Here is a 25,607-nt window from a genome sequence, read left to right on the forward strand (position 1 = left end):
GAAGCAACATAGAAGACAAGACTACTGGAAGAAAATGAATGTATGGTGAAGTATTACCTACACAGATAATGAAACTATCGAGACTATTACTGGAGAAGCGTTAAAGAGACTGCCAATGAGCTAAGAGCTAAAATTGCCAAGAGGGATTAGAATGAAAGACTAAAAGGTTAGCAGACTACGAGAAAGAGGGAAAGCAGGTAATATACTCTAACAGTATCTGCCTCTCTGCTGGTAGTTTTCAAGATACAACAGTCTGAAAGCAAAAACAATTTAATCTTCTCACCCATCTGTTCCTTTCTGTCTCCCTGCAACTCCTACAACCAGTATATTTCTGTTAGAGCTCATTAATGTATCCTGCAAGTCTCTTATCTTCCCCACCATGATTTCCATGATTTTTTTTTTTTTTTTGCTTTGAGATACTTTTTTTTTTTAATATTTATTTATTATTTTGGTTACTCTGGATCTTAGTTGAGGCAAGTGAACTCTTAGTTGAGGCACGTGGGATCTAGTTCCCTGTCCAGGGATTGAACCTGGGCTTCCTGCATTGGAAGCGCAGAGTCTTAGCCACTTGATCACAAGGGAAGTCCCGAGATACTTCGTTTTTATCTTAAAGACTATCAATTAAAATTTCCATAGTGATTATCCTCCTCTACAGTCAACTACTTAACTAAGAAAATATACTTCAGAGCTTCAGAAAGTTTTTACATGTTACACCAGAGTCTTAAGTGTACTATTTTCTGTTCAGATTATCACCCTTCCTTCCAAGCTCTTGTATTTTGCCATATGTATCCTCTTCTCATTCTTACTAAACCTTCTCTCTCAGGTCACTTGACCCACTTAGATGTGTGGTTGCTTCCATGTCAGCTCAGCTAACACTTAGGTTTAGTTGTTGGGAGTATCCTAAAGAGAGGCAGTACCATAAGAAGAAGGTAAACAGGTTTCTCTTCCTGAGGGCTATAAGTATAAAAGAAAACAAACCACCCATCTGACCTTTCCCTAGCTTCCCTGGTGGCTCAGAGGTTAAAGCGTCTGCCTGCAATGCAGGAGACCTGGGTTCTATCTCTGGGTCAGGAAGATCCCCTGGAGAAGGAAATGGCAATCCACTCCAGTATTCTTGCCTGGAAAATCCCACGGGCGGAGGAGCCTGGTGGGCTACAGTTCACAGGGTTGCAAAGAGTTGGACACGACTGAGCGACTTCACGTTCACATTCACAGATCTTTTATAACCAAAACTCTTCCTAAAATCTGTCATTTCATGACCCTTGCCTGAGAACTCTCTGTAGCTAGTCTCCAGATGCTTGCCCAGCCCCTGAGGAAGGAAATCTCACATCAAGTTTCTCTACAAGTGCCCAAAGAGTCCAAGGCTTCACATGTACCCATAGGTCTATAGGACCCAAAAGATAATTGATTCAGGACAGGAAGAGAAACTGGAGTTGGTTGTGGGAGATAAAGGAGTCACACTTAGATATAATGTTCTCTGAATTCTTTGATCCTTTCCTGAATATTTAATTCTGTATCCTGCTTTCTGTCACTTACATTAAAAATGAACATTTACATAGATCATTAAAATTTTCTAGAAATCTCATTTTCAATGGTCACATGGTCTTTCCTACCATTATGTGTTAATACTAAGAATTTCTCTGGATTTTAGGAATTTAGTTTGACCATTTACGGATTTTTTTTTAACAATAAATTTTACGATTCAGAACGTTTTAAGGTTCTTGATATGGCAAGTTATTTTCCAAAATGGTTGTATTAATCTATACTCCCACTAGCAGTGTATAGTAGTTTCTGCTCCATTATCCATTGACAATGCATATTGAGAGCTAGATAAGATACATAGATAAGACAAATAAATAAATGTCTAAATATACACACACACTTTTTTTAGTCCCTCTGCCAATTTAGTAAGTGAAAATGGTGCTTTTAACTTTCATTTTTTTCTGAGCATAAATTTTCTTACAAAATTATATTACAGATAAGATACAAAATGTCATTAAAATCTACCAGCAGCCAACATGTAGAGATTACATAGTAAATATTTGGGTTTTTCCCTACTGTCTGCTAGAGTTAGAAGAAACTGGAAGTGTAAAATTAACATTTTTATTCTAAGAATAAGCCAAAGGATGTGTTGGAAAATGCACTCTCAGATACTATACAGAATAAATGAATCTGATACTTTATATGACTCTAAAAGCTTGTTGACTTTAAGTATGAATTAAATCATGGTTAGATTATAAATTTTAAAAATTCCTTTCCTATAAAAAATATATACACGTACATATATATGCATATATGTGTGTATACACATACATATGTATGTATATGCCATAGGGAAATAACTAACACTAATGGAAGATTAATCCAAGACTATTTCTTTTACATACACTTCTATTCTCCTAAAATCATGGTTGACTAGAAACTACATGAGTAACAAATTATTCAAAGAAACTTTGAAACTCTATTGTTTTATACAAATAAATTCTGCTTTCATATAGGGGAGAAAGGAATTCTTTCACATATATTCCCATTGAGAAGAATGCAAATAAAACAATCTTCTAACTCAGAAAGATTTTCTTACACAAACTAGTTTATAACACTACCTGTCTAATAAAGGACATTTTATTACTTTAAATTTTCTAAGAGAAAATCACATCTATGGTGAAAGTTTTGAAGAACATACTGTTTAGATTCAAAACACTCACCTTTGATGTTGGAGAGATAAAATAAAGAGCTTTCATTTGTCTGACAGGTTCTCGATTTTTATAAATATTCTCCACAACTAACAAAAAAAAGTCCAAAATATAAACAAAAGAATTATATTTGACTTAGAGTCTCAGTTTTCACATTACAAATTATGGCATTTAATATCTGTCTTCAAAAGTCTATTATGAAGAGCAAATTTAAATAAATGAGTTAAACAATGATGAGTTATGGATGATAATATGATTATGAATATTACAATATATTGATACTTTCCCCAAAATATAAGAAAAATTAAAATCTCATTAACACAATCCTGCCTGGTGGAAGACAGCAACTGTGGCAGTGTTATTTTTCATAACCCTACACTAAAGCTGATTTAAATTTGCAATTGCCTCATATCTAGGTAATAAAGAGAAGGTTAAAAAGTCAGTATTACACACTTGGAAATATGCACAAAAGTTGATTTTATGACATAAATCTTACTATCTATTTAAAAACAAAACATGAAAACCACAAACATCAGCCAAAACACTGAAGTAAACTTACTGCATCAACACACAAAACTATAACGAATATATAAAACAATAAAAAATTTGAAGAACAAACTCAACAAGGCAACTGACTTAGTCTTGGTTAGGGGTGCTTAATTATATGTCTCAGCTGAGGGGAAAAATCCTGACTTACAGAGGTTATTCTGAAGATTCACAAAGAAAAGAGTGTCCAGAATAATTATTATAGCTAGAGTTACTAAGAAAATAAGACATAATCCCCTGAGAAACACAATTACTAACTAAAATTTATTAATACTTTAAACTCTCCTTATCATAATAAAAAAAAAAGTTTTTCATGGTGAGTATTTGAAACACTTACCAGTTATACCCTCTGCTAGAAGATCTGTCATTTTGCAACATGATGCCAAAAGCTTAGTGGTAAATTCATCTAGAAGCAATATCTTAAAATGAATATAAATTAAGCAATAGTATAAGCATTTGACTGCCAAGAATTCACGAGACATAATTTAATGCATTAAATATACTCAAATTCCATAATCTTTTTATAACAAAATTAAAATATCAGGAGAGCAAGCAAAATTATCTCAACTCATTTAACTTTCATGACTTAGAAATTTATTTCCTCAATATACGGTCATATAATATTATACATAAGTAAGCAATATTTTCACTTTGAAGCAGAATTTGTTCACTTCAAATGTATCTTATTTGAACATCAAATTTTCTTAAAATCATAAAATGCTGCTTGTGGTGGAATAATTGTTCTAGGCACTGTTCTAAGCACTTTTCATGAATTAATTCATTTAATATTTACAACTACTCTATGTTACTACCATCCCTATTTTACAGATAAAGAAACAGGCATAGAGCCATCAAGTAATTTGCTCAAGAAGCCACAGCTAATAGGAGGTTAAGTTGGGATTTGAAGGCAAACACTATGGTTCTAACTCTGTATTTTATACAAGCGTAATAAGTAAAAAATATGTACAAGCCCTCAATAAAGGTTTCTAGTGTTATGCAAATTCTATGTGACTAGGTAAATCCTACCTTCCATTCGCCTTCTTTCTTGCAGTCATCAAACACTGTTGCTTTTATCTCTGCAAAGAAAAAGAGAACTATTTAGGAATCTTAATAAATTGTTAGAATAACTACTCAAAATGTTCAAGATGGCTGGGAAATATCACTTGCAATTGCTCAGCTTCATAACTGCTCAGCTTTACATATACACGAGTAGAAACCCAGTTCTCTTTAATACTTAACCTATACGGTACATTTAAACCATAATATATTTTAACTTTTTGAGACTAAAAATATTAAAAAGGCTAATATAATTATTGTCCTTTACAGCATCGGACTTTAGTTTCACCACCAGACACATCCACAATTGAGTGTTGTTTCCACTTTGGCCTAGCCACGTCATTCTTTCTGGTGCATGCGGGCTCAGTCACTCAGTTGTGTCGGATTCTTTGAGACCCCATGGACTATAGCCGACAAGGCTCTTCTGTCCATGGGATTTTCCTGGCAAGAATACTAGAGTGTGTTGCCATTTCTTCCTCCGGCAGACCATGTTTTGTCAGAACTCTCACCATGACCTGCCCATCTTGGGTGGCTTTGCACAGCATGGCTCATAGCTTCACTGAATTATGCAAGCCCCTTCACCAAGACAAGGCTGTGATCCATGAAGGCAATACGTGAACCGAGAATTTCCAGATGTTCAAGCTGGGTTTCAAAGAGGCAGAGGAACAAGAGATCAATTGTCTATGTTTACTGAATCATGGAGAAAGCAAGGGAGTTCCAGGAAAACATTTAATTCTGCTTCATCCACTATGCTAAAACCTTTGACTGTGTGGATCACAACAAATTGAAAAATTCTTAAAGAGATGGGAATACCAGACCACCTGACCTGCCTCCTGAGAAATCTGTATGTGAGTCAAGAAGCAACAGTTACAATTGGACATGGAACAACTGGTTGAAAACTGGGAAAGGAGCATGACAAGACTGTATACTATGATCCTGCTTATTTAACTTATATGCAGAGTATATCATGAGAAATGCCAGGCTGGATGAATCACAAGATGGAACTAAGATTGTTGGGAGAAGTATTAACAACCTCAGATATACAGATGATACCACTCTAATGGCAGAGAGTGAAGAGGAACTAAAGAGCGTCTTGATGAGGGTCAAAGAGGAGAATGAAATAGCTGACTTAAAACTCAACATTCAAAAAACTAAGATCAGGGCATCTAGTCCCATCACTTAATGGCAAATAGAAAGGGAAAAAGTGGAAGCAAGGACATATTTTATTTTCTTGGGCTCCAAAATCACTGTGGACAGTGACCACAGCCATGAAATGAAAAGACACTCTTTGGAAGGAAAGCTATGATAAACTGAGACAGCGTATTACAAAGCAAAAATATCATTTTGCCAACAAAGGTCCATATAGTCAAAGCTATGGCTTTTCCAGTGTTGGATGTGAGAGTTGGACCATAAAGAAGGCTGAGTGCCAAAGAATTGATGCTTTCGAATTGTGGTGCTAAAGAAGAATCTTGAGAGTCCCTTGGACTGCAAGGAGATCAAACCAATCAGTCTTAAAGGAAATCAACTATGAATATTCATTGTAAGTACTGTTGTTGAAGCTCCAATATTTTGGCCACCTGATGTGGAAAGCAAACTCAGTGGAAAAGATCCTGATGCACAGAAAGACTGAAGGCAAAATGAGAAGAGGGCAGCAGAGGAAGTGATGGTTAGATAGTATCACTGATACAATGCACAAGAATTTGAGCAAACTCTGGGAGTCAGCAGAGGACAAATGAGCCTGGAGTGCTACAGTCCATGAGACTGCAAAGAGTCAGACACAACTTAGAAAGTAAACAACAATAATATTTAATTATATAAACACATCTGGAAAAAATTTCTGAAAGTATTATTTGACTTGGTTTCCCCAACTCTACTTAAATCCTAAGTAAACAAGATGAAAATAAAAAACCAGCAGGAAAATCCCTAACCAGCTCATTACTAAATTACATCTGACAAATGAAACCAGGTAAGTAAGTTTCTTCCTGATTTACTTCATTACAATTTTCAAAAATGTGTTACAGCATTCAGTTCAGTCGCTCAGTTGTGCCGGACTCTGCGACCTCATGGACTATATAGCATGCCAGGCTTCCCTGTCCATCACCAACTCCTGGAGCTTGCTCAAATTCATGTCCATTGAGTCAGCGATGGCATCCAACCATCTCATCCTCTGTCGTTCCTTCTCCTCCTGCCTTCAATGTTTCCCAGCATCAGGGTCTTTTCCAATGAATCAGTTCTTCACATCAGGAGGCCAAAGTATTGGAGTTTCAGCTTTGGCATCAGTCATTCCAATAAATATTCAGGACTTATTTCCTTTAGGATGGACTGGTTTGACCTCCTTGCAGTCCAAGGGACTCTCAAGTTTTCTCAGCTTTCTTTAAAGTCCAATTCTCACATCCATACATGACTACTGGAAAAACCACAGCTTTGACTAGATGGACCTTTGTCAGTAAAGTAATGTCTCTGCTTTTTAATATACTGTCTAGGTTGGTCATAGCTTTTCTTTCAAGGAGCAAGTGTCCTTTAATTTCATGGCTGTAGTCACTGTCTGCAGTGATTTTGGAGCCCAAGAAAATAGTCTGTCACTGTTTCCATTGTTTCCCCATCAATTTGCCATGAAGTGATGGGACCAGATGCCATGATCTTCATTTTCTGAATGTTGAATTTTAAGCCAGCTTTTTCACTCTCCTCTTTCACATTTATCGAGATGTTCTTTAGTTCCTCTTCACTTTCTGCCATAAGGGTGGTGTCATCTGCATATCTAAGGTTATTGCTATTTCTCCTGGCCAGAATACTAGAGTGGGTAGCCTTTCTCTTCTCCAGGGGATCTTCCCAACCCAGGGATGGAACCCAGGCCTTCCACATTGCTGGCTTATTCTTTAGCAGCTGAGCCACCAGGAATATGGGAGTTGGTAGCCTATCCCTTCTCCAGCAGATCTTCCCGACCCAGGAATCAAAGTGCCTCCATTGCAGGCAGATTCTTTACTAACTGAGCTATCAGGGAAGCCCAAGAAAGATAGTACTGTCTTGTGATCCCATGAACTGTAGCCTACCAGGCTCTTATGTCCGTGGGATTCTCCAGGCAAGAATACTGGAATGGGTTGCCATTTCCTTCTCCAGGGGAACTTCCCAACACAGGACTGAACCCAGGTCTCCTGCATTGCAGGCAGATGCTTTACTGACTGAGCTATGCAGAAAGTCCAATGTTACAGCATTAGGATACAAATATTCAGATCTATAATGAATAAATATTAGCAATGTGTTCCTTGCAATGATTTTCAAAATTAATCTAAAAATATGTATTTTAAATTATTAAACAGTACACAAAGGCAATCCACATAAATACACGTTATTCTACTTGGTAAGACAAAAATTTCCCACATTTAATGTTCTATTAATTTACAATTAACTTTGAAAACTGTAGTAAAATTAAATATAAATTATAGCAACTTGTGTTTTTCCTTAATTCTTGATAATGAGATATTTATACAATGCATTTCTATTTAATTTATATTTGTTTCACTTCATACTTCTGGAAATTTACCATAAAGTTTTTGGCATCGTGTTAAAAATGACACGTCCAAGTAGAGGGTATATTTGATAAGGATATGCAGATGACACCACCCTTATGGCAGAAAGTGAAGAGGAACTAAAAAGCCTCTTGATGAAAGTGAAAGTGGAGAGTGAACAAGCTGGCTTAAAGCTCAACATTCAGAAAACGAAGATCATGGCATCCGGTCCCACCACTTCATGGGAAATAGATGGGGAAACAGTGTCAGACTTTATTTTTCTGGGCTCCAAAATCACTACAGATGGTGACTGCAGCCATGAAATTAAAAGATGCTTACTCCTTGGAAGGAAAGTTATGACCAAACTAGATAGCATATTCAAAAGCACAGACATTACTTTGCCAACAAAGGTTCGTCTAGTCAAGGCTCTGGTTTTTCCTGTGGTCATGTATAGATGTGAGAGTTGGACTGTGAAGAAGGCTGAGCGCTGAAGAATTGATGCTTTTGAACTGTGGTGTTGGAGAAGACTCTTGAGAGTCCCTTGGACTGCAAGGAGATCCAACCAGTCCATTCTAAAGGAGATCAGTCCTGGGTGTTCTTTGGAAGGAATGATGCTGAAGCTGAAACTCCAGTACTTTGGCCACCTCATGTGAAGAGTTGACTCACTGGAAAAGACTCTGATGCTGGGAGGGATTGGGGGCAGGAGGAGAAGGGGACGACAGAGGATGAGATGGCTGGACGGCATCACTGACTTGATGGACGTAAGTCTGGGTGAACTCTGGGAGTTGGTGATGGACAGGGAGGCCTGGCGTACTGCGATTCATGGGGTCGCAAAGAGTCGGACACGACTGAGCGACTGAACTGAACTGAACTGATATTCATTATAAGAATTATGACCTTAAAGGTTTTACTGTGTTTGGGAAGGTTTGAAAGTGTTAAGAAGTATTAGTTAAAGGGCTTTTATATGTTTGCTGGGGAGACTATGAAGTTATATGAGATTTACAGCAAAAGCCTGAAGTATTTAACCATAATTCAAGCCTAAAGCAGTATTTTCTAGTATTCTACAGGCAAAGAGGAAGGCTTTTCTTAAGTAGCACTGAGACACTAAAACATTATGGTACTTCCCTATCTAAGCTTGCTTTATTCTTGGATACCTAAAACAAATAGAAAATCATAGACATTTTGCTTATTTTTGCCAAATTTGTGTCTTTCTCTTAAGAAATGAATGCTCATGGGATTTATGATGGAGCACACTGAACAGCTCCCCAGTAGAAATCATTCTAGTCTTTTAACACCTTGGAAATGGCAGTGTTTTATATGGCAGAAACTAATCACATGTGGCTTACTGAGCACTGGAAATGCGGCTCGCCTGAACTGGGATGTCCTGCAAGTATAAAATACATACCAGATTTCAAAGACTTAGTATAAAAAAAGAAATCTAAAATATCATTATTTTATTTGATTAGACATTTAAATGGTAACATTTTGGATATATCGAGTTAAAAAAATATATTTTAAAAATTAATTTCACCTGTTTTTTTTTTTTAATTTGGCTATTAGAAAATTTTAAGTAACACATATGGCTTGCCTCTTATTTCTAACTAGACAGTACCACCTTAGAATCTGAGGATACCAAGCCAGTAAGTGCTAGCATCTCAAAAATAAATGATAAAGAGATAACTAGTATGTGGACACAGAGAAGGCAATGGCACCCCACTCCAGTACTCTTGCCTGGAAAATCCCATGGACGGAGGAGCCTGGTAGGCTGCAGTCCATGGGGTCGCCAAGAGTCGGACATGACTGAGCGACTTCACTTTCACTTTTCACTTTCATGCATTGGAGAAGGAAATGGCAAGCCAGTCCAGTGTTCTTGCCTGGAGAATCCCAGGGACGGGGAGCCTGGTAGGCTGCTGTCTATGGGGTCGCACAGTGTTGGACACAACCGAAGCGACTTAGCAGCAGCAGCAGCAGCAGTATGTGGACAGAGGTTAGGGGCATCCATGAAAAGTGATTTGGTTACAGGTAAAATGTGTTTGGAGTAGTCCAAGGAAATCACATCAACTAATATTACAGAACTAAAAAGGTATTTCCTCTAATTATTAATGGAAATTATTTAACCTTATAATCCATTTCTCTAGTACCCTAAATACGGATACATCCTAAGATTCAATTCTCTTACTTTTGCTCATGGTCTCTACACTCTTCCTCAGAGACCACGTTCATCATCAAAGTTTCATCTATCAGATCCGTTCTTCAATTTTCCCCAACTTTACTGAGATAAACTCACATATAACATTGTGTAACTTTTAAGGTTAACAAGGTATTGATCTGATACACATATATTGCACTATAATTATGACTGCAGTGTTAGTTAACACCTCCACCACTCCACATACCATTTCTTTTTTGGGGTGAGACCATGTAAGATCTATTCTCTCTGCAACTTTCAATTATATAGTATGGTATTTTTATCTATAATCACAATGCTGTGCATGAGATCCTCAGAACTTAGTCATCTTCGAACCGGAAGCTTGTACTCTTTGACCAACTTCTCCCTATTTCCTGCTAATCCACAGCAATCCTTCATTTTTCCACACATTCTCATCTCTCCTTGTACTTCTTTCAATTACACAATACAGGTTTAAGCAGCTACATGCCTTAAATTGAGATTAAATGCCCTAAAAACTGCTCTAGATGTCTCCACTTCTATGAGTTTTATTGTCATCTTAATCATTGTCTTCAGCTATTTTCTCTTTTCTCCATTTCTAATCACTGCTGCTGCTGCTGTGGCTAAGTCACTTCAGTTGTGTCCGACTCTGTGGGACCCCATAGATGGCAGCCCACCAGGCTCCCCTGTCCCTGGGATTCTCCAGGCAAGAACACTGGACTGGGTTGCCATTTCCTTCTCCAATGCATGAAAGTGAAAAGTGAAAGGGAAGTTGCTCAGTCGTGTCCAACTCTAGCGACCCCAGGGACTGCAACCCACCAGGCTCCTCCGTCCATGGGATTTTCCAGCCAAGAGTACTGGAGTGGGGTGCCATTGCCTTCTAATCACTAGGCAGTATCAATTGTTCTTCTTGGTGACTGCCACCATCTCAGATGGTAAAGCGTCTGCCTGCAATTCGGGAGACCTGGGTTCGATCCCTGAGTTGGGACGATCCCCTGGAGAAGGAAATGGCAACCCACTCCAGTACTCTTGCCTGGAAAATCCCATGGACTGAGGAGCCTGGCAGGCTACAGTCCATGGGGTCACAAAGAGTCAGACACGACTGAGTGACTTCACTTTCACTTTCACCATCACTACCAATGCCCTGATTCTTACTCTCTCTCACAGAATTACTACAATAATCTCCTATCTGGATTTCCTGCTCCCTACCTCTAACCCCTTTACATTCCCCAGTACGTTTTCCACATTGCAGTCAAGAGTCCTCTTCCTGAAGCACAGCCCTGTCACTTAAATACCCACTTCAAAATTCTCTCAAATTCTGTTACCTCAGAATAAAATCTAGATTCTATTATTCAAAATCCTCCATCAACTGGCCTTCACCCAATCTCTAAATTAATCTTCCACCAGTCCAAATGCTACCCAATTAATGACCTATTAATACCAATTACCCCAACTTTTCTCCTTTTTTTTCTTCTACATATGAAGTGAAATATATTTTAAATTTTAACATCAAAGAGGATGTGAAAATACTGATGGAAAAAATGAAAGGAGAACTAATAAAATAGTGTATGGCATCAGCAATGCCGAATGTATAATCAGAAGGGTTCTGGGGTTAACACTTCATAGAGGTGGTACTTACATGAATAAAAATTTATCCAGCTATACGTTTAGCAACAGCGCACTTTACACTAGCATTATACTTAGTGAAAACTTTAGGAACAAAAAATGACTTCCTTTCAGCATTGTTCTAGTCCGTCCACAAAATGCTGACAGCTGCTGTTGGAGGAGGAAAACAAACTTTTCACCTTTAATGGCTTCCCACTGCTAGAGCATTTTAAAAAAATTTAGCTCCAACCTACCTTTTATAGCCTTCATCCCCCTATTCCTTGCAATAAATATTCTGTACTCAAACAAAAGGAATTATTCCCTCTTCCATAAATAATCACATACTTTGATGCCTCTGGGTCCTACTTCAGATTTCCCTGTCTGGCAAAAACCTACTACCTTTCAATGTTACCTTCTATTTAGAGTTTTCCCTAATGCAGTTCCAAAGAGGAAAAAATTTCTTTTTCTTCTCTTTTTCTGTGAAACTTCTTCATGCTGCTAATATAGTACTTAGTACCCGTATAACTGTCTCCTCCCACTGAACTGTAAATTCCAAGAGGTCAAGGAATATGAATACAGAAGGGGGAAATGTGCAATCAGTGACAGGTTTTATTTTCTTGGGCTTCAAAATTACTGTGGACAGTGACTGCAGCCATGAAATTAAAAGACGCTAGTGCCTTGGAAGGAAAGCGATGACAAAACTAGACAGTGTATTAAAAAGCAGAGATGTCACTTTGCCAACAACGGTCCATGGAGTCAAAACTAGGGCTTTTCCATTAGTCATGTAGGAATGTGAGAGTTGGACTACAAAGAAGGCTGAGCACTGAAGAATTGATGCTTTTGAACTGTGGTGCTGGAGAAGATGCTTGAGAGTCCCCTGGACTGCAAGGAGATCAAACAAATCAATCCTAAAGGAAATCAACCCTGAATACTCATAGGAAGGACTGATGCTGAAGCTAAAGCTCCAATACTTTGGCCACCTGATGCAAAGGGCTGACTCACTAGAAAAGACCCTGATGCTGGGAAAGACTGAATGCAAAAGGAGAAGGGGGTGGCATAGGATGAGACGGTTGGATAGCATCAATGGACATAAATGGACTCAATGGACATGAATTTGAGCAAATGCCAGGAGACAGTGAAGGAATGACAGGGAAGCCTGTGCTGCAGTCCATGGAGTCTCAAAGAGTCAGACACGACTTATTGACTGAACAACAAAAGGAATATACACCTAGAACAGTGGGTGGCACAGGTTACTCAATAAAAATTGGTTTAAATGAATACATGATTCTGCAAATATCCAAAAAGCAAAAAATTGTGTTACAAGATAAAGAAGTAACCAGAATGAAAAAAGCCATAAAGATAACAGATTAAAACAGAAAAACAAAAAAATATTTTCTATATGCCCGTGTGTGTATGTACGTGTGTGCATGCATGCTCAATTGTGTCTGACTCTTTGTGACACCACAGACTGTAGCCCACCAGACTCCTCTGTCCATGGGATTTCCCAGGCAAGAATACTGGGTAACTGCCATTTCTTTCTCCAGGGGATTCTTCCTGATCCAGGGACTGAACCCAAGTCTCTTGCGTCTCCTGCACTGGCAGGCAAATTGTGTACCACGAGCGCCACCTGGGAAGCCCTATATTTGGGAAAAACAAGTTCTCAAGGAATTTATAAAACAAACCTGACTGGTTGTCTCTGGGAAAGGAGTCTGGGCTCTGGGTAGGGATGAAGATTAATTTTATATTACAATCTTTTCTATTATCAAAATTTTTTGCCACATCAAGGTATTTAAGAATGACTAAAAATACTAATTACAAAGATTATGAAGGATGAAGAAAAAGTTATGTCAATGTTAAGCATTTAAAAAAAGGAAGCAACAAAATGACGAGTAATTAATAATATATCTGAAGGTATATAAGGACTAGAAGAAAAACATGAAAAGCAAAAAGCTTATAAATTATAAGGTGTCAATTTTAATTTTAAAACAAATTACTTTGATCTGTAATTTTTCAAATTTCACATTCTCCAACATTTCCTCTAAAATATACAAAGTAAATTATAGACATTAGACTATTGTTTATAATAGGCTGTAGTGAATAAGGAAAAATAAAATATTGTAAGTGGCTTCAACTTGCTTTACTTAGTTACTATATTTAGTTACTATCGTTCTGCTGTGTTTTTCAAATAAACTACATCAAATTTTTATTTAAAATCTTTTATCAGTGATAGCTTTGCTACGACTCCCCTACAGCAAAAAATGGCAAATGAGCAATACTAAGCACTATAAATTTTTACTGATACTATGTACAGGAATTAATTTTGTAAATAAACGCAGCCCTTTGCACTCGAAACATTAAATTTTTAAAAGGGGTTTTAATGTAGTCCCTAAAGGCTGATTCCTTCTCATGTTTTAGGTCTCAGCTCAAATGTTACCTACTCAGAGAAATAGGGCAAAGGCTAACAGACTTTTGCCAAGAGAATGTACTGGTCATAACAAACACCCTCTTCCAACAACAGAAAGAGACAACTCTACACACAGATATCACCAGATAGTCAATACCTAAATCAGACTGACTATATTCTTTGCAGCCGAAGATGGAGAAGCTCTATACAGTCAGCAAAAACAAGACCGGGAGCTGACTGTGGCTCAGATCATGAACTCCTGACTGTAAAATTCAGACTTAAATTGAAGAAAGTAGGGAAAACCACTAGACCATCAAAAATGAAAGTGAAAGTGAAAGTCACTGAGTTGTGTCTGACTCTTTGCCACCCCATGGATTCCTCCATGGAATTCTCCAGGCCAGAATACTGGAGTGGGTAGCCTTTCCCTTCTCCAGAGGATATTCCCAACCCAAGGATCAAACCCAGGACTCCTGCATTGCAGCCAGATTCTTTACCAGCTGAGCCACAAGGGAAGCCCTCTAGACCATTCAGGTATGACCAAAATCAAATCCCTTACAATTATACGGTGGAAGTGACAAATACATTTAAGGGATTAGATCTGATAGACAGAGCACTTGAAGAACTATGGACGGAGGTTCGCAACACTGTACAGGAGGTGGTGATCAAAACCATACCCAATAAAAAGAAATGCAAAAAAAAAAAAAAGAAATGCAAGAAGGCAAAACAGTTGTCTGAGGAGGCTTTGCAAAAAGCTGAGAAAAGAGAAGTGAAAGGCAAAGGAGAAAAGGAAAGATATATCCATCTGAATGCAGAGTTCCGAATAGCAAGGAGAAATTAGAAAGCCTTCCTAAGTGACCAATGCAAAGAAATAAAGGAAAACAACAGAATGGGAAAGACAAGAAAATTAAAGATACTAAGGGAACATTTCATGCAAAGATGGGCACAATAAAGGACAGAAATGGTATGGACCTAACAGAAGCAGAAGATATTAAGAAGAGAAGGCACGAATACACAGAAAAACTATACAAAAAAGAGCTTCGTGACCCAGATAATCATGATGGTGTGATCACTCACCTAGAGCCAGATATCCTGGAATGTGAAGTCAAGTGGGCCTTAGGAAGCATCACTATGAACAAAGCTAGTGGGGGTAATGGAATTCCAGTTGACCTATTTCAAATCCTAAAAGATGATGCTGTGAAAGTGCTGCACTCAATATGCCAGCAAATTTGGAAAACTCAGCAGTGGCTACAGGATTGGAAAAGGTCAGTTTTCATTCCAATCCCAAAGAAAGGAAATGCCAAGGAATGTTCAAACTACCACACAACTATATTTACCTCACATGCTAGGAAAGTAACGCTCAAAATTCTCCAAACTAGGCTTCAACTGTACGTAAACTGAGAACTTCCAGATGTTCAAGCTGGATTTAGAAAAGGCAGAGGAACCAGAGATCAAATTATCAACATCCACCAGATCATAAGAAAAAGCAAGAGAGTTCCAGAAAAACATCTACTTCTGCTTCACTGACCACGCTAAAGCCTTTGACAGTGTGGATCACAACAAATCGTGGAAAATTCTTAAACAGATGGGAATACCAGACCACCTGACCTGCCTTCTTAGAAATCTGTATGCAAATAAAGGGGCAACAGTTAGCAGCAGACATGGAACAATGGACTGGTTCCAAATTGAGAAAGGAATACGTCAAGGCTCTATATTGTCACCCTGCTTACTTAACTTCTATGCAGAGTACATCACATGAAATGCCAGTCTGGATGAAGCACAAGCTGGAATCAAGATTACAGGTAGAAATATCAATAACCTAGAGATACAGATGACACCACCCTATGGCCAAAAGCAAAGAGGAACTAAAGAGCCTCTTGATAAAGGTGAAAGAAGAGAGTGAAAAAGCTGGTTTAAAACTCAACATTCAAAAAACTAAGATCATGGCATCTGCTCCCATCACTTCATGGCAAATACATGGGGAAACAATGGAAACAGTGACTGACTTTATTCTTTTGGGCTCTAAAATCACTGTGGATGGTGACTGCAGCCATGAAATTAAGACACTTGCTCCTTGGAAGAAAAGCTATGGCCAACCTAGACCACATATTAAAAAGCCAGAGACATTACATTACTTTGCTGACAAAGGTCCATCTAGTCAAAGCTATGGTTTTTCCAGTAGTCATGTATAGATGTGAGAGTTGGACTACAAAGAAGGCTGAGCGCCGAAGAATTGATGCTTTTGTACTGTGGTGTTGGAGAAGATTCTTGAGAATCCCTTGGACTGCAAGAAGATCCAACCAGTCCATCCTAAAGGAAATCAGTCCTGAATATTCATTGGAAGGACTGATGCTGAAGCTGAAGCTCCAATACTTTGGCCACCTGATATGAAGAACTGACTTGTTAGAAAAGACCCTGAAGCTGGGAAAGACTGAAGGCAGGAGGAGGAGGAGACCACAGAGGATGAGATGGTTGGATGGCATCACTGACTTGATGGACCTGAGTTTGAGCAAGCTCCGGAGTTGGTGATGGACAAGGAAGCCTGGCGTGCTGTAGTCCACAGGGTTGCAAAGAGTCAGACATGACTGAGTATCTGAACTGAACAGAGAATCCTTTCCTGACCTATCTATCCAGAGCAGCCTCTTTCTATATATAGATATCAAGGACTGAAATAACCATGCTTATTCTTTGTTTACACACTTATTTTCTATTATTTACCACTTGAATAGAAGATTTCAAGAGGACAGGAAACTTATCTCCTTTCTATTGCTGTATTCCCATAGGAATTCAATATTTACTGAATAAATTGGGGGGCATTACAGAACTGATCTGTTCACTTTTTTTCCTGTTTATTTTTAAAAAATATTTATTTACTCAGCTTCATTGGGTCTTAGTTGCGGCCCATGGGCTTAGTTGCTCCCCAGGCATTGTAAGGCTGATTCTTAACCACTGGACACCAGGGAGGTCCCCCCTTCCCACCCCATCGCCACCCAACACTTTACTTTTAACAAGCATTATTACCCATTTCATTCTCCCAGGGACTGTTTGGAATTTAAATCTCTAGAAGACACAATAATGGACCTACCTTTAAGAAGCTTATTAAAAGAGTCACATCAGGCACCATTTGCAAAGTATAAACCACACATGCTACAGAAATATGAGACACGGGATTAAAATGAGAAGCTGCTACGGAGGTAATTGCCCCATTTGTGCTGAGTCTTGAAGGCTGGCTAACTTGGATAGTTGAAGAATAGGAGTAAGAGGAGCATTCTAGACAGAAGAACTGCCATCAAGATGTGGAGGCAGAAGATTTTGACAAGAGTCAACAGGATGGACTAGCCAAACATCAGTATTATATTAGGAAAAGTTGATAACAAAGTAGGCTGGAGCAGGTTATAAATCTTCAAATGCAGACTAAGTGTCTGAAAAGATCTTTAGGCACAAGTGCAGGGTATCTCTCTGCAGGTCTTTTTAAGCATGATCATAGCTCAATACTATTACAGGAAAACCAGTCTGGTCAGATGAACTAGAGTGAGAAAGAACAAGGCTTGGAGGCTCATATAGGCTACTGAAACAGACTGGGCAAAAAATAAGGCTCTGAACTGAAGTTTAAACATTATAGAAAGTCATAGGTCACATAGAAACTCTGCAACCAAAAAGATCTGGATTGGAATACTAAGTCTATATTTAACAGATGTATAAGGTTTTTTTAAAAAATGGCTTTATTATGATTTACATATCATATAACTCACCCAAAATATACAATTAAATGGCTTTCAGTATATTCAGAGCTGTATGCTTATCACTGTAATCAATTTTAGAACATCGCATTACTTCAAAAGGAAACCCAGTTCCTTAGCCATAATTCCCACATCTCCCCAGCCTCCCTAGACATAAGCAACCACAAATCTACTTTCTACTAATCTCTATATATTTGCCTATTCTGGACATTTAATATGATTGGAGTCATATGGTTCTTTACGCCTGGCTTCTTTTCATTTGGCATAGTTTTCCAAGGATCATCAATACTGTAGCATGTATCAATACTTCTTCTTATTGCCCAATAATATTCCATTATATGGACATACCACATGTTATTAATCCATTCACCAGTTGATGGGCATTTGGGCTGTTCTGACTTTTTGCGTATTTAGAATGCTGCTGCTATGATAATAGGTATATTAGCTTTAACATCTGTTAAAGAGATAATAATTCTTATTAAGTTTTAATGTTTATAAAGAATAGTGCCTGGCACAGAGTAATGTTGAAAAAATATTAATTCCCTTCTTCCTACTTTGCAGGTAAATTGAAAGTTACTTATCTTTCTACCCTCATCAAACTGTACTACCCTGCTACTGCTACTGCTGCTGCTAAGTCGCTTCAGTTGTGTCCGACTCTGTGCCACCCCATAGACGGCAGCCCACCAGGCTCCCCCGTCCCTGGGATTCTCCAGGCAAGAACACTGGACTGGCTTGCCATTTCCTTCTCCAATGCATAAAAGTGAAAAGTGAAAGTGAAGTCGCTCAGTCATGTCTGACTGTTAGCCACCGCATGGACTGCAACCTACCAGGCTCCTCCATCCATGGGGTTTTCCAGGCAAGAGTACTGGAATGGGGTGCCACTGCCTTTTCCGATACTACCCTAAGCCGAGCAAAACCTTTTCCCAGTCAAATATGATTCTCCTACCTCTGAAGAGATGTCCTCATTTCTTTCAGACTCCATCTTCTTTAGCTAACAGAATTCAGGGGCTCCCACTTCTCTACTCACTAAATGTTGAATGAATATTATCCTTTTAGTTATGGTCCTGTTTACACAGGACTTCCCTGGTGGCTCAGACGGTAAAGCATCTGTCTACAATGCAGGAAACCCAGGTTTGAGCCCTGGGTTGGGAAGATCCCCTGGAGAAGGAAATGGCAACCCACTCCAGTACTTTTGCCTGGAAAACCCCATGGACAGAGGAGCCTGGTAGGCTACAGTCTATGGCATCGCAAAGAGTCGGACACGACTGAGCGACTTCACTTTCACTTTCCTGTTTACACTACAATTTCAAAAACTATTTTTTTGAATCCTTATAACACTTTTCTTCGTTCATCATCCCCTCTTCTTTATCTTACACTCCATGTTTATATCCTGGTGCTACATCAAGTTAACAGCACAAGATGGAAATTTTGTTATCTGTAAACACTCCCTCTTGCCTCGTTTCCATGCTATCAACACTAATGTTACTAACATTAACCTTTTTTTTCCTGACAAATGCTGATGTTAAGGACCGTTTTGGAAATTATTTATACAACACAATTCATTACCTATTTTCATATATATATATATTTAAATACGATTGTGATTTTAAAACATTATCAACTCTTAAAAGTGACCCATATAAATTCTGAAAAACAAAATGGTAACCTTATAATTGTGTGTAAGTCACTCAGTTGTATACGAATCTCTGCGACCCCATGGACTGTCCATGGAATTCTCCAGGCAAGAATACAGAAGTGGGTTGCCATTTCCTTCTCCAAACCTTATAATTATCCAATTAAAAAAAATGTTACAACTTTTTTCCCCCTTTCTATTTATACACTTGTTTCTAGTACCTGATATGTTAAGGAATACGACAGCTATCGATTTGGAGTTTTAATTTTACACAAGAAACTCTATAACCCCCAGAATTTTATTAACTCAGTCATTATTTCTGTTCTTGCTCAACAAGCCAGAACCAGAAATACTAATTAGATGTTATACCCCTTTCCACTACTGGGCCATAATTACTTTGAACCCAGCAAGGCCAAACAATGATGGTTCTTCCTGTCTGGCCGTTTCATTCTCTCTCTAAGGTCGCAGACACAGGTTTGGAGTGATATTTACGAAAGTTGTAGACGACACGGCAGAATGGCAGAGTGTCAGTCACCAGTAAGTGGTGAAGCCCTAGATGAAAGGCGTGGCTCCGAGAGTGTAAAGAAAGAGGTGAAGGTGCAACTTTGCCCCGAGATACACTCATTCCCGTGGTCCCTTCTCAAGAACTCTTGAGAAAGTGGGTTCTTCTAGAAAGAAAGAAGGGTCTGTTTTTTTTAAAGGACAGGCATGGCAAAGTACAGGTGTAAAATTCTCCCGGATACTAAGACGAATGAGCAGAATACGCAGTCTTCGGAAACTCAAGTGTGGGGAGACGCGGGGGGACGGGATAAAGGAACACAGTGCTCAGATTGTCTCGGGTGGAGAGACATCGCCTACTGGTGGGGCCCAGGCAGGGGTGCGGCCGAGATCCGCGCAGGGGCCCCGGGCGAAAAAGCTGGGCCGGGGGCCGCTCATCCAGGACGGGACGTCGCTGTCAGGGCCCGGCCGAGCAGAGCCCAGACGGTGGCGGACGCCGGCATTCAGGCCTCGTCCGACCGCTCCCAGCCCATCTCTGGCGCCGCCAGAACGCCAGAGGGCTGGGAAGGAAAGAGGAAGAAATCCTAACAGGAAAAACAGGAAGAAATCCTAACAGGAACCTGGGAGCCAAAGCAACAAGTGCCCACCGCGGCTCTCCAAGACACTGCTGGTCTGGGAAAGGAAAGCAGGGCCCGGAGCCACGGCATGCTGGCCTTCCCTTTCTCAGCCTCTGCCCCACCGAACTCACTCTGCCACACGACGCTCTTCAGCCCCCTTTCCGTCACCGGCGGCGCCATCTTCCCAAACGCTGTGGAGGAGCGGCCACCGCCTCCCACTCGCAACCTACTTCTCTGTGAGAGGGAGTTCTGGAGGGCCCCGCCCTTCGCTGCGGGGACAGCCCCGCCCACACCCACGGGTCACGCCCACAAGTAACGTCACGAGCTTCTCATGGGATTCCCGCCCAACCCCGGACTGAGGCTGCGCAGTGTGGGTGAATTCTCCGTGGGCAATTGCGCGCCCCCTAGCGGGAGGCTCTCAGCCGAATCTCGGCGTCCTGGGATGTCAGAAAGTGAAACCGTACCAATGGATTGTGAGCTAACACCGCCTAAGAAACTCGAATTCACGCTTAGGATTCATGAAAAAGAGAGGGGTTCTTCGGTTTACAAAAGAATTCTTCACTTTGAGAAGCGATTTATAATAGACTTCACTCAGTCAGCTACCGAATAGAAAATTTAGCCTCCAAAAAGTTTATTCACTTTTCAAGGACATAATAATTATGTAGAACCATGAGGTGCAGCCCACTGTGCCCAGAACTGTGTAGGACGTTCAGGCAAGGCAAAGAAAGGAGAGACCCACTTCTGAAGAAAAATCTAATTAGCTCAGTTCCTGGCATGCTTGAAGGCAGTCAAATATTGGTTGAAATAGTGAATGCCATAATGATGACAATATACATAAATGAACCAATAAAACAATACTTAGTCAACAAACATTAATTCATGTGGAAGGGACTATCAGTGCTTTCGATTTAAAAGAGGGCAATTATTGCTGATTCACAAAGGAGATGATCTGAGCTCAGACTTAGAGAAAGTTTAGGCAGAGATCTGTTTCTTGAGACGGTCATTTTGAGACTTGAAATCAAGGTAATCAATCATAGGGGAATTCCTTGGAGGTTCAGTGCTTAGGATTCCAGCACTTTCACTGATGAGTGGGTGGGTTCAATCACTCATCCGCGGAACTAAAATCCCACAAGCCCTGAGACCAACAACAAACAAGTTATCAATCATGAATTAAAGCAGTTTAGTTTCTGAGACCCTCAACTGTAACATAAACAGCATATACACTAGCAAAAAGCAGACTTTCTCACAACTGATTTGCAAAGAACAAATGGTCTTATTTCGAGTTGGTCACATAGGGAAGTGGAAATGGTTAGTTACTACAAGTAATAATATTGGCTAACATTTACTGTGGATGTAGTATATGCTAGGCAGCATGCTAAATGAATTATCTCACTGATCCTCAAAGCAGTCCTCACAGTCAAGGAACCTGAGGCTTAGTGAAACTAAATAACTTGCCAAGGATGCACAGGAGTGGTGTAGTGGGAAGGAGAATAAGGTTTGAGTTACACAGATAAGACAGGCTGTGAGATGACTTGCAATTTTTGCTCTTTAGGAGAAGGAAAATGAAGAATAAAAACAACCATAAAATGGGTTCAAGTAAAAACCTATGGCATGAATGACTTTCCATTATAGACTTGATTGGGCTCTGGGGCTCTGGCCTCTTTCAAATCTACTTTAAATAGACTTAGCTGCTCAAAATTTTAAACAAATGCATATATTATATTTCTCTACCTTTTCAATTTTAAATCAGATTCTGCTCTGTATAGCAGGGTTGAGCCCCCAGCCATAAAAAAAAAAAAAAGACATGTTACAGACTCACACTTCTAAAATGAAGCTCCTTGTCCTCAAGGGTCAAACCGAGACAGAGGAATGAGGTGGGTGAAAGTGTCTTGAGAAGAATGACCACGTGCCAAGGGTAACACAGAAAGGACCTTCTGGGTTGGAAGTTTGACTTGGGTCACATGGGGTATAGCTGTGATTCATGCTCCTGAAGGCCAGATTCCAAGGTGGCAATGCGTGGAGCAAATGTGGGCATTAGGAGCATGTAGACATGTGTCCACAAACCCTGGATTGGCCTCTTATTAGTAGCATGACTTAAAACAATTCAGTGTCATTGCATTTATATATTGAAGGTGAGTATAGTATCTCAAACCTCACAACAACCCAACAAGATGATAATCTTTATAGCAATTTTACAGATGTGAAAACTGAGATTCAGAGGGAGACATTAAATTACGTAAGATCTCAAGACGGCTCCCAAACCACTGGCTTTTCCATCATACTACGTTGCCTAACCTCACTTGCCCTCCTAGTTTCGCATAACCTCTTTGAGCTGTCTCTCTAGTCTCCTCTAGTTGGTTTACCTAAACAGATTGAACGAAAAATTTGAATTCCCTGAACAGGATATAGCAGAGTGGAAGACAGAATCCACCAATGCTAATCAGAGATGAAAAATCTGCATTGCATAATTTGTAGAGCAGATACACAGTTGAAATAATTGAGACTGAATGTAAAAGCTCTTGAGTTAAGGCAGATCACTCACTCACCATCCTATATCCAGGTCTTCTTTTCTAATAATTTATCAATTAATCATGATAACCCAGATAGATATTTTCCATAAAAATATCATAGATTAGCAGGTCTGATCAATGCTACATACATACTTGGCCCCCTGATAATCTGTGTTTCAACTGGTTAGCTGTGAAAACATGGATGAATTCCTTGACTTTTCTGGGTCTCATTTTTGTTATATATATATAAAGGAATATTATCATTTAGCTCAGAAAGTTGTTATGAGAATGAGTATAGGAAAAGCACTTAAAAGCATGTAGTATGTGTGACATCCATGTTTTGGTTTTACATTCACCCAATATGGATCACATTGTCTTCTGTGGAATTCTGACCAAAGCAGCCCAGAATTAGATGCCTAGCTAAGTAGACAGCCATTTCATTTTTTCTGTATTCTGGTATTTGTAGGGTATGAGTGCACTGGTCCCAGCAGCCCCCTAGTGTCCTGGACCAGGGATCCTGGCCTTCCATTTGGCTTTTGCCCTTGGCTCTTTGCCTGTTCCAGTCAGCCATGGACACAACTCTTATCAGAGGGCACACATAAGACAACCACTATAGCTACATAGCCATTGGTTTTATAGCCAGTCAAATAATATCCTTGCTTTGCTTCCACCTCTTTTCAGTAAAAGTCTCCCCCTCCCACCAACCCCTGCCCCCTGCTCCTGTCAGTAGAGTATTCCTAATCGTCTCAGTTTTGGTGCTGCTGAATTCAAATCAATTTTTGCTCAAATAAACTCTTAAAATTTTTAACATGCCTCAGTTTATCTTTTAACATGTTTCAGCTTCCCATCGCTGAAATTTTGCTTCAAGGAAGAATGGGGCCAACGCAAGTCTTTTAAGGTTCCCAAACTTGGCCACCAGGCAGAAACACTTTGTGAGTTTGTTAAAAGTATAGATTCCCAGGTCTGGTCCCAAACCTGCGGAGTTAGAATCTCCAGGGGATGATACCAGGAAGTTTGTATTAAATAATGAGCTCCCCAGCTGATGTCAATGCACCTAGTCCGACTCCTGTTCACCCACTAGTGCTTAGGAACAAAAGTGAACTAAATTCGGTCCTCTTCTGTGTGTACTGTCTGACTCAGTGATTTCTATTTTTCTGGAATCTAAGTTCTTTGACTTGCCTTCTTTTCAAGTGCAAATGCTCTTGAGTATCTCATCAGTGGCACATTTGTATCTCAGTCTCACACAGAAAGGGAAAGCAGACACAGAAAAGGAAGTTTGCTGTTCCCTCCCAGTGTACCTCAAGCCTAATTCCATGCTCCAATTCCCTCTGGGCAGAGTTCCATGGTTGTTCCTAACTACAGACAGTCTTAGTTCCACAGCTAGGCTTCTGGGGAGCAAACACTTTAGTTACATGTGTTACACAAGTCCAGCTTGCACTATCTTTTAATAAGGTTTCTGGCACTCAAAGCACAATTTTTTTTTTAGGTACAACAGAGTTATCATTGTCTTTTCTCTCGGAAAAAAAAAAAAAATTACAGTGTGAGTGAGCAATAGAGCCAACAAGATCAATGGTCCTTCCCTCCAAAGATGCATGTATGTCAGTCTGCCACAGTTTGGGGCTCTGGCTCTGAGTATCCCTCCATCTGAAGTCTTTGCTCATTCAAAAGCATGACTACAGTCATTCCAGTAACAGGCTAGCAACTCTGCTTTCCCAGACACTCACACAGAGGTGTCAACACATGATGCTTTCTCTCGCTTGGGAAAGCCTGCAAGTGGCTCGGCTTCCTCCTAACTTTAGATGAGGGTGTTATTTCCTACAGGTGGCCCTGGCAGCTGCTGCTATCCAACCTCAGCCGAAGTCCTTGTCGGGTTTTGTTCTGGATGAGTGCAATCAATGTGTGGTGGCTTGATTTTGACTTCTCTGGGAGTGGATGCTTCCAACTCTTGAATAGCGAGAGCGCTGCATGGCAAGTGCTGGGTCGTTGAAACACTTATGAAGTGGGTGTGTTGTAGTATGTACTATGTCTGGGTGTAAGAAATCTCCAAGAATTTCTGCTATGCAGATCTTTCATATCTCCAGGACTTTCCCTGTGTGCTGGCTCATTCTGGCAGCCTTCCACAAGACTTTCTGGATTAATTTCTCCCCTGAGTCTTCTCTGCAGCAGATCTTGAACTCCTTGCCATTGAGGACACACCTGACCTTGAACTCAGGAAGTGGAGTCAGAGCAGTTCTTCTAAAGGCCAAAGGAGCTTGTCCTAGCCTAGAGGAATTTTGTATTCTAATAGACTTTTTCCAGCTCTAATCACACTAACAATTAAGGAACCTCTGCAAAAGATATGGGAAGAAATTTTTAAAGCAAAAAAAAAAAAACACTTTGCCTTTGAATTATAACATTTCAATTTAAATTACTCACTAGACAAGTCTCTGTTTTTATCCGTGGTTTACTGTGTCATTCCACATTTCTCTTCCCTCTGTAAATCACTAAAAAGGCAAGGAAGGGAGGAAGCCACAAAATGCATTAGTATGCAGACGTTTTCTTAAGTTAAAAAGCCCTCAGATGTCACTGAGGTTCAGATTAGCGTTTCGATTTGAAATGCTATTTTTGCAGCACTTCCCAGCAAGTAAGCAGAAAA

The 25,607-nt window shown here is 39.7% G+C and overlaps 2 protein-coding genes across 4 annotated transcripts in view; both read right to left on the reverse strand.

The window, feature by feature from the left end:
- STXBP3 (syntaxin binding protein 3) overlaps window positions 1-20,713 on the reverse strand; it is a 54,128-nt gene extending 33,415 nt beyond the window's left edge. The window contains exons 1-4 of one of the 2 annotated variants that reach the window (XM_005204106.5): window positions 20,594-20,713; window positions 4,266-4,315; window positions 3,577-3,645; window positions 2,706-2,782 (exon numbers count right to left, since the gene is read on the reverse strand). In XM_005204106.5, the coding sequence (XP_005204163.1) occupies window positions 2,706-2,782; window positions 3,577-3,645; window positions 4,266-4,272 (153 nt within the window). In that variant the 5' untranslated portion in view covers window positions 4,273-4,315; window positions 20,594-20,713. 2 annotated transcript variants of the gene reach the window in all.
- A 3,685-nt stretch (window positions 20,714-24,398) lies between these two features.
- FNDC7 (fibronectin type III domain containing 7) overlaps window positions 24,399-25,607 on the reverse strand; it is a 33,643-nt gene continuing 32,434 nt past the window's right edge. For both annotated transcript variants that reach the window (XM_024990043.2, XM_002686193.6), the window contains 2 exons: window positions 25,388-25,455; window positions 24,399-25,299 (listed from right to left, as the gene is read on the reverse strand). In XM_024990043.2, the coding sequence (XP_024845811.2) occupies window positions 25,424-25,455 (32 nt within the window). In that variant the 3' untranslated portion in view covers window positions 24,399-25,299; window positions 25,388-25,423. The remainder of the gene's footprint in view (window positions 25,300-25,387; window positions 25,456-25,607) is intronic.

The sequence above is a fragment of the Bos taurus genome, chromosome 3 (assembly GCF_002263795.3).
Source record: "Bos taurus isolate L1 Dominette 01449 registration number 42190680 breed Hereford chromosome 3, ARS-UCD2.0, whole genome shotgun sequence".
NCBI lineage: Eukaryota > Metazoa > Chordata > Mammalia > Artiodactyla > Bovidae > Bos > Bos taurus.